At 40.5% G+C, this 10,167-nt stretch overlaps 2 protein-coding genes across 2 annotated transcripts; both read left to right on the forward strand.

The window, feature by feature from the left end:
- Window positions 1-380: 380 nt before the first annotated feature.
- carnmt1 (carnosine N-methyltransferase 1) lies at window positions 381-6,095 on the forward strand. Its single transcript, XM_061037746.1, has 8 exons — window positions 381-539; window positions 1,005-1,200; window positions 1,314-1,480; window positions 1,696-1,836; window positions 2,072-2,250; window positions 3,576-3,689; window positions 4,982-5,085; window positions 5,186-6,095. Exons 1-8 carry the CDS (start codon window positions 403-405, stop codon window positions 5,426-5,428), a joined length of 1,281 nt encoding a protein of 426 aa, XP_060893729.1. The 5' UTR covers window positions 381-402; the 3' UTR covers window positions 5,429-6,095.
- A 1,140-nt stretch (window positions 6,096-7,235) lies between these two features.
- wu:fa19b12 (uncharacterized protein LOC560551 homolog) lies at window positions 7,236-9,599 on the forward strand. The gene is made up of 2 exons (XM_061037747.1): window positions 7,236-7,780; window positions 8,628-9,599. The coding sequence occupies exons 1-2, from the start codon at window positions 7,382-7,384 to the stop codon at window positions 8,793-8,795; spliced, it is 567 nt and encodes a 188-aa protein (XP_060893730.1). The 5' UTR covers window positions 7,236-7,381; the 3' UTR covers window positions 8,796-9,599.
- Window positions 9,600-10,167: the final 568 nt, after the last annotated feature.

Here is a 10,167-nt window from a genome sequence, read left to right on the forward strand (position 1 = left end):
TCAAAATCATGCCCAACATATTCAAATCTTTATGTTTTATATATATTTATATATAAATCGTTATCTTTAATAAGAATATGGCTTTTCTCCACAACTATTTTAAACCCTCCCCGCACCCTTAAAGACAATGAAACTGAATGTGTGTCGCTGTTTTTGAAATTGTTTCCTTTATAATAAAGTGTCCAGCACAGTTCAGGTAAATAGTGTCTCATTGTGTCCGTGAGATATTTGTCCTGTTATACCCATAGACATGCTGCGCTCTGAGAAACTACATGCATTCTTATCATCCATCAGTAGGTGGCAGCGCTCTGCCTTGTGGAGTCTGGTCTGCTGGAAATAATAAGTCTCGCGAAGAAGAAGTTTGACGCATTCTGATTGGGTGGCTGTGTATTTGTTTCAGACATGGCCGAAACAACAGGAGAGGCAGCGAAAGGGGGTCCATATTTTCACAAAGAGAGAATAAAATGTAGCCCCGAAGAAGAGGCCAAGCTAGAAAGACAACATTTCTGGAGGATAATCGATGCATTTAGATTTTACAGGTACAATTATTATGTTTAAAAGAAAAAAAAAACGACCAGATTGTGTGGACGATGTTGATATCAGACATTGGGTTTGGAGGGAAAACCGTGTACTGAGACAGCCAATCTTTATTTAAGCCTTAGTTTTTTTTTATTCCAATTGCTCTGTCAGCTTGTATTCAACAAGCTTTCGGTGGCCTTTCTTTGCTAACTATTAGTTTAGAGCTCCACACATTTCACGTTTTATCACCTACTCCATGAGCCACCTTTCTCCCACTGACAGGCTCATAACCTTAGAGAGGAATACAGTGACGTAGCCATTTCACTTAGAAGATAATACATTGACTAAATAATACTGAACTGTGCATGAAATCGTGAGACCTACAGCTGTCTCCTTCAATTGATTCATTTATTCACCTTTAGAGACCTGACATGAAAAGGCTTGTGAACCATTGCTCATACTTGTGTCTTGTCTTGTCATGTCAGGGTCCATGTAGAGGAGCAGGTCAAACGTGCCGAGCGTCAGTTTCTGAGTCTACCCAAGCGCCACCAGAATATGCTGCCAAATGTTATGTCTAACCTGGCCCGGATCAGTAAGTGTGCGGACCACAACCAGGAGGTGCTGCAAGCCATCATTCACAATAGCCTCCACATGTTTGAGAACATTGAGTATGGTGAGAGGGTAAGATTTGACCTAACGGTACTCTACATTTCCAGTACACACGTTGCGTTAATTTTAGTTTAATCATGTTATGCATTTAAGTTATTTCGATTCTGTCGTTATTTCAATTCAAGGAGGATCCACGTAAGGCACGCCCATCCACAACGTTTGACATGGACAAGCTTAAGTCAACGATAAAGCAGTTTGTCAGGGACTGGAGCGACGTGGGCCGGGCTGAGAGGGACTCTTGCTACCAGCCTATCATCCAAGAGATCCAAAGACTTTTCCCAAATGACCAATAGTAGGAAACGTATACTCTTTTACACGCGCTACCACTAAAAATCCTGCTTGCATGCAAAGAAAACTAAGGACACTCAGACATAACGATATCTGTATACTTGATACATCAAACACCTTATCCATGTGGTATCATAACACATTTCAGTAGTTTTGATGATGTGACTTACTCCCTGTTTTCTATGTGATATGTGCATTTTGTACATTTTATTATGTCAGTGATGTGTCTAAGGTGAGCGTGCTGGTGCCGGGTGCAGGGCTCGGCCGTCTAGCATGGGAGATCGCTCGGCTGGGTTACACCTGCCAGGGCAACGAATGGAGCTTCTTCATGCTCTTCTCTTCAAACTTCGTTCTCAATAGGTACAGCACAAAGTGACACTGTACACCAAATGGCTATTACCCTCCTACAAATACATAGTGGAACTTGATATAAATCACACATAATTCTTTGTCTTAAGTCTGTAAGCATGTGTCAGTGATTACAAAATCAAAAGCAATTTTTGGCTGTTGCAGTACAACTATGACCTCATACACTGCAGAATACCACTTCAACCCATCCATAGCTGTCCTCACACATTTGGGCTTGTCCATCCAGGTGTGAAAACTTGAACTCTCTGACCCTGTACCCCTGGATCCACCAGTTCAGCAACAACAAGAAATCCACCGACCAAACAAGACCAATCACATTCCCTGATATCAACCCTCAGAGCTTACCGCTAACCTCAGACTTCTCCATGGTCGCAGGTGACTTTGTGGAAGTCTACAGTGATCCAGGTAAGTTAAAGACCTTGTGTGTTTCGTGTTCACTGCCGTTTTCATATTTGCAGAAATCTCCTGAAAAATTCAGGATATTTCACGGAGGAGCTGTATGTGTGAACGCAAACAGCCAAATTGTTTTTAGCTCTGAATTCACACCGAGTTTCTCCGGCCAGACCCCTAGTATTTTTTCCGCAGCAAGTCCGAGTGGGCTGATGTGAGAACGCAGCAGGATATTCTCCGGAGAATTCAGCTCGAGCCAATAGGAGGGGGAGTGACGTCTATATACAGGGACTGCTGCACGGTGCATAGAGCGTCTGCACGCGATCACTACGATCTCCGTGCACGTAATTAAACGGCTGCATTATGTTTTCTGTTTGTCAGTATGTTGTTCTCCTCTCTTTTGTGATGTTGCCATTCCATTTGACTACACATAGCATTGATATAAAGGCAAATATTGTAATTATAGCGTCGTGTAGTGGACCCTGTTGCTTCGTCAGCTACTTCCGTCCCCCCTCCACTCTGACAGGGATAGTCCCCTGCTGTGAGGAGCATATGTGAACAGCCAGATCGGGAGAATTTCCGGAGCAGTCCTCCCGTAATTATCTAGATATTATCCAGAGAGCATATGTGAAAAGGTGCGGTGTGTAAATTTGATTTACAGCATTGGACACAAAAACACAACAGATAAACAGACATAGGACAGTGGAACACAACCTGATGTAATACAATCAAGAAATATAAAAAATGTAAAAAAAAAAATCAGAAGAATGATGTGAAATGGATTACATTTACCTTACAGGCTTGTGGAAAAAAGTAGCTCCAGTGTACTTGAACCATATGTTGTGGCAATATTGTTTGAAATACAGATGCCAGCATAAATATTTAAGTAACTTGAAGCAGTTCTGTGTGACTGACAACTGATGACGTTAAAAATGACTGAATTGATTTAGTCAATTAGATTCTCATTAGATAAAAAACAAATAAACAGTCTCGCTAACATTAGTTACTAACATTATTTTTAGTTAAAGAAAGATGATAATAAACAATATTTGTTTTTGCTATTCTCAGCATTTTACAAATGGGTTAAAATCCCAATCTAAATGCGTACCAACTAAAACATTGTGAGAATGTAGTCCTAGCAACCGTATGTAAACATAAGTCCTTTAAGAAATTTCATCTTGTAATCAAAAGAAGTAACATTTTCCACTTTCCCTGCCATACTTTAAATATCCCTCAGGAAGTTCTGTAAAACAAATAGTTTTTCCTATAGGCCTGCAGTTTTTAAACATATCCTCACAACATGAATCACCTACTGAAAAGTGTATATTTTTATCCGTCAGAGTCCTGGGACTGTGTGGCTACCTGCTTCTTTATTGACACAGCTCATAATGTCATCGAGTATGTGGAGACGATCTGGAAGATTCTTAAACCTGGGGGAGTGTGGATCAACCTGGGTGAGTCAGCTATTGCAAAAAAGTGTATTTGTATTGGTTTTTATAAAAAAAATGTAGGATCACACAAAAACCTCTCCCCAAGTTTTGTTTTTTAAAGTGGTGTGGAAGTGGAACTGGGGAACCCCCCTGGAGCCAGACCTGGTTGGCTTTAAGGTGAGTGTCTAGTGGCCAGGCCTACCTCCATGGGTCCCAGTCAGACACAGCCCGAATCAATGATATGGAGCTGCTGCCACGGAGGCCCACCAACCACAGGGAGAGGAATGTGGAGTTGGGTGCATGTTAAGCCGGTTGGCAGGTGTAGACGGGGGCCTGGGCATGCAGAATGGTTCTCGGGACGTGGAACGTCACCCCTCAGTTGGGCAGATATAGTTGGGCTCACCTCAATGCACAAGAGCAGTTCTGGAACCAAACTCATAGAGAGGGGCTGGACTCGATTCTTTTTCGGAGTTGCCCAGGGTGAGAGGTGCCGGGCGGGTGTGGGGATACTCAGATGCCTCATGCTGAGCGCCGCTGTGTTGGAGTTTTCTCTGGTGAATAAGAGGGTCACCTCCCTGCGACTTCAGGTCGATATGTATGATATGTACCAAACAGCAGTTTGTGGATTCTGGATAGGGTTCCTTCTGTGGACTCTGTACTTCTTCTGGGAGACTTCAGCGCTCATGTGGATGATGGAGACACCTGGAGGGGGATGATTGGGAGGAACAGCCTGCCCGATCTGAACCCGAGTAGGGCTTTGTTATTGGCCTTCTATGCTAGTCAAGTTCCAGTTTAGGAATGTTCGAAAGTGTACTTAGTACCAGAATACCATAGGCCAAAGATTGATGATCAACTTCTTAGTTGTTTCATCAGATTTGTGGCACTCATGTCTTGGGCACTCGGGTGAAGAGAGGAGCAGAGCTGCCAACTGCTCAACACCTGGTTATAAGTTGGATCACAGGGCGGGTAAGGCTGCCAGACAGACCTGGTACCTAGACGTGTAACCAGGTGAACTGAGAGTATCTGGCAGAGGCGCCTGTTCGTGAGGTCTTCAACTCCCACCTCCGGATGAATTTCTCTTTCATCCCGGGTGAGGTCTGGGACATTGAGTGATCCATGTTCGAAGCCTCTAATGTGGAAGCCGCTGCTAAGAGTTCCGGACAGAAGACCATTGGTGCATGTCGGATTTGTATCAACAGTAGTGTTTGTTTTAAAATGCTTTAGTTTCAAATTCCTGATTCAGCATTACAAAAGTGTTCTTTTTAGATAAACTCTCTATTGTTGTTACAAAGTTAAAATAGTCCATGTTTCTTCAGGTCCACTGCTGTATCATTTTGAGAATATGGCCAATGAGCTCTCAGTTGAACTCAGCTATGAAGATATCAGGACAGCGATTGTTAATTTTGGCTTCCAATTTGAGGTAAGACACAGACTTTGTTATATGTTCATGGCTTAACATCACAATTCTTTAAAAAGTATTTTTCCAGAAGTAAAACAGTATTTATACATTACTCCTGCAGATGGAGAAAGAGTCTGTTCAGACCACGTACACGGAGAACAACCACTCTATGTTGAGATACGTTTATGACTGCGTCTTCTTTGTGGCAAGAAAACCTGCAGACCTGTACTTTAACGGCCGAGAAGAAGAAGAAGAAGAAGAAGAAGAAGAAGAAGAAGAAGAAGAAGAAGAAGACGACCAGCTTCAGAGTTTTCCATCGGCGGCTAAGTCACCTCGGAGAGAAGGTACCGACAGCCTGACGTGACAGAAGGTCCTCTGATACAAATCTTTAACATGGGGAACCATTCATTAAGCAAAGAAAAGACAGAAAAAATGAAACAGAAATGACTCAGAGGAAGAAAAATCATTGGACTAAAGTTTTCATTTCGGTCTTTTTCATTTTTATGGCGCACCTCATGATGAAATGAACCCAACAACACAGACTCTGTTTGTTTGTGGGACAGGTTAGATTTACAATAATCATACCATGTTCTACAGAACCCCTGAATACACCTTAAACTCTATCTCTCTTGATACCTGAGTTTGAGAGGTGTTTTTCACGTGTTTTATGTGACAGCTACAAGCAATGAAAATGTGGATTTCTTTTAACTGCGAGCCTGCCTGCCAGACCGCCTCAGCCCTTACTATCTCTCCACTCCATTGACTGAAACTGAGGCTGTGTGTGTGTTGTGTGTGAGTATGATAGGAGAGCATGATGTTAACATTTGCTATTGAAATCATATTTATTTTATTCAATTATTCTACCGATAACTGCCTACTTATTTACATCGATCAGTCATCAGTTTTTACTGAAATATAATCATTCATCTTCCAACTTTCCAGGACTTCATTGTTTTAAATTTGAGTATGACTTTCATTCACTTTCTGGTTTCTTATCACACTTTGGAATAAAGCCAAACATTTAAAGCATATATTGATCTGTGATATCAACTATTTTAAGTTTGTTATTCTTTAAAGACTAGCTTTCTTAAACAGCTTAGAGACTGATTTAAGTGCTTTCATTTGTTTTTGCATTTTAGCGAGTAATGAAAACTTGTTTGGTGCAAACTGCTTCAGGATAATAAGAAAAACCTGCTTGGTTTATTCTCATCTATAATGGATTCTTGATCAGTTGTATAAAAAAAGGAAGCACATGGAACATCCGCTATGTAAGTAAAGGAGATCCTAACGTCTAACTATTATCTTTATAAATTCAAACATGATTCATGGTGAAAAATATGGAGAGAAAACAGGGTGAGATGAGCAACCTTTTTTAAATAAGACATCCATTTCATTATAAGAAGGTTTACCATGGTACTCTACCATAGTGGTACTATAGTACATGTACCAGGAAATTACTATGGTACAAGTACCAGGGTATTTTTGACAGTACCATAGTACATAGCATAGTACTAGGCTACATAAATACCAGGGTACTTGTACTATAGTATACACAGATCCTAAGGTAAAAGTACCATAGTAATATGTTAAGTATTATGGTACTATGTACCCTGGTATACCATAATATTATGTGAGGTACTATGGTATATGTGAGATACCATGGTAAACTTTCTTATAGGAATCTTTGGGTGACCTTTTCTCACTCTTCTCTTTTCTCTATGTTATTCCAACCCACAATCAATCAATCAATCAATCAATCGAACAACCAATTAGTTATAAATGTGTCCTTGTTTAGCCCACAATAAACAAAATCAATATAGACTGTATCTGTGACTGGTGTTTCGTTTGTCTGAAAATTTAGAAAGGTAGAAGAGAATAAATTGTAAGACAAGTTAACGATAAAATAGAAAAACACATCACAACATCAATACGATTAAATAATCTATTAAAATAAAGTAAAGCACATAAAAAAAATTATCAAACCACAGCCAGGCGGCTTTTATTTTAAAAACAATGCTCTGTAGTCTTGACTACTTCAGGGAAAAATAGTCTCTGGATGTGACCCGTAGATGCTGAACCTATGTGCTGAACCACTGCTGAACGTAATCGTCACAGGAAGTGTTGTTTCCATGGGCTGGGCTAGGCGGCGACGGTCTCCTATGATTGGTTACCGAGACTGCCTCCAATAACTTTACTACCGGTGCACGCATTTTCAAGACCTACGCATGCATTATAGCTAGTCTCACTAAAGTACCATTCATCTATTTAGGTTTTTGTGTTATTGCTTTCGACCAGAGCACTCTAAGAGCTGAAATTCATGGCGAAGAGACGTGCGGAAGACACACTGCTGCACGACTCTCCCCCGAAGAGATGCTACCGCTCTTTGTGCAGTGTTGACATGCAGACTGGAGGCATGGCCCCCTCCGGGGGGGTGAGCCCGCCGTCCCTGCTCGCTTTGATGGGTAACCGCTGCAGAAAGAGGCCGCACTACTTCGAGGAGCCGGAGAAAGAAGAAGAAGAAGAAGAAGAAGAAGAATCAGCTCTCTGTTTGAAGCCCACAAAGTGCGACATGAGGAAGGCTCAGGTTTTGACTAAGGTGCAGACTTCTGCAGGTTTCCAGGAGCGTCACAACGCCAGCACACGTACAAGCTCCAAAAAACGAACTCGAGAAGACTGTACGGGTTCAGAGACTGCCCTCCCTAAAAGTAATGATGAAGTAAGTCATGTAGAAACCGGCCATTTTTTTTAACCATTAGGTGCAAAAGCGAGTTTGGTTTATGGCAGAAAATGTCCACTAGATGGCACTATATACCCGTTATGTAGCTCTCTGTATTTACTGCTACTTGTCATTTTAAATTGAACAACTTCGACACTAAGTGATTGGCTTAAATAAAAATAAGTGGACTTCCATTCTTTGTAAAAAAAAAAAAATTATAATAATAGATGAGTATCATATTTGGTTGAATGTAAGACTGTAAGTAAAGTAAACTATGAAAACATGTTTGTGAAACAGGAAATTAAACTGCCCATCTATGTTTAAACTGAGGTTGTAATACAATAAGAGGCCAATAGTTCATATGAACTAGTTCAATCAATCAATCAATTACATTTTATTTGTATAGCGTCAACTCATAACAAGTGTTATCTCGAGACACTTTACAAAAAGCAGGTAAAATACCTTACTCATTGTTATATTACAAAGATCCGGCCTATCCATCATGAGCACTGTAGCAAAGCAGTAAAAGTTACAGTGGTAAGAAAAAACTGCCTTATTAAAAGGCAGAAATCTTCGGCTGGATCCCCGGCTCATGACGAAACAGCCTTCACAGGCCTAGACTGCGCCGTGCTTGAAGGGGATAGGGGGACAGATGGGATAAGATGTCGCCTTTGTAGAGGCCTTCCTTTTTCAAATGGCATTTTTGTAATCTCGCCTTACCTTGTGTTCATGTTTAGCAAATGCTGTATTTTTTGTGTCCCCCCCCATACTATGTTATTACGGTCCTTAGTCATGTAAATAAAACGACAAGGAAATAAATGAGTAATTAAACTGTTTTACCTTTCAGGCTGATGCGGACACCAATGCTGAAGACTGCACCTACAACTCCTTCCAGTACTGGAGGGTCCCCTTACCTGAACTTGATCTTTCACTGCTAGAAGATAATAATGACCATACTCAAACAAAAAACAAGTCAAAAGAAAAATATTCATCTTCTGACGCCATGGAGGCTTGAAGGAGTTGGGTGCATTGAGTCTGTACTACTCTGCCCTGACATCAGTAGGCACAATGTGATGCTTTCAGCAGATAGACACGTCTGAATTGCTTCCAGGTGAGATGCATCAATCTGATGTTGCCATGATAGGGTGATGTAGACTGTAGAAAGTCAGCCTCTTAAGATCTTAAGGTAGGAGTGGCAACACTGAGATCTGCACAGCAACAACACTGTTCTTACAGTAGGGACAGAGCAAGAGGGGACAACCTTTGAAGACTGGTCTATCTCTCCTCAAATGTTGTTTGTTTCCCTTTCCAGTAAAAAAAAAAATAGTGAAAACTGATTTCTGTGAAGTATTTCAGACAACATTGTCCACAAAAGTGACTGATAATTTATGTTTTGCTCTTTTGTGGACAAAGTTATCTGAATACTTTAGTTTGTATTTTATAAAGATAAAATGTGTTAAGAAATCCAACAAGGTTAAAAAATTCCATAAATTGTAATATCTTTCAGTGTGCTGTTTGGTAACTCGTTCTAAAAATGTTTTTAGAAGTTTCAGATGTGGGGAAATATATATTTTGGAATTGAAGACATCTTATTAAACTATGTTGTAATAGCACATGTTTTTTCTTTGTGTTACTGATACACCTGTCTACTGGTTACAGCTGGTCACCACAGCTACTTGTTTTATTGTAAATGGGTCAGTTTTTCTGCCGTTTGATTTTTTTTTATGTCAAAGTTATTGATTTACTTTTTAGCGTTGTCAATAGCAGTGTCATTTAATAAATATAAACTAATTTGTTCAAATGCATCCTTGAATTAAAATATTGTGTTGAGATGTTTCAACATGTAAAGAAATACAATTGTTGTCATATTTCAGTATAAAAGCAGTGAAGAGGGGGCGCTGGTGGCGCAGTGGCTAGTGCACACGTCCCATGTATGGCAGCCCGGGTTCAAATCCGACCTGTGGCTCCCTTCCCGCACGTCAATCCCCACTCGCTCCCTGATTTCCGTCTCTGTCCACTGTCCTATCGCTCCATTAAAAAAGGCACAAAAGCCCCAAAAATAAATATTAAAAAAAAATCAAAAAATCAGAGAAGGGGATAAAAAATATAAATATGTTTTTAGAAAAAACGGGATCCATAAACTGTTTTTATAGAGCAAACATTATTAGGACACTATAACGACCATCATTTTGTCTGAGTGTGTGTGGTATAAAAAAAGAAAAGGGGATACATTAGGAGAGACCAAAATATATCAACAAGTTTTTATTCTAAATCTAAACGAGTAAACATTGAGCATCAGGATGGAGGACACAGCAGTATGTTGACAGTTCAGGAGGAGGAACAGTCCTCCTGAGTGGGAGTGAAGGAGGAGGTCATGAACTCCTCAA

Source organism: Labrus mixtus, chromosome 5, assembly GCF_963584025.1.
Source record: "Labrus mixtus chromosome 5, fLabMix1.1, whole genome shotgun sequence".
Classification (NCBI taxonomy): Eukaryota; Metazoa; Chordata; class Actinopteri; order Labriformes; family Labridae; genus Labrus; species Labrus mixtus.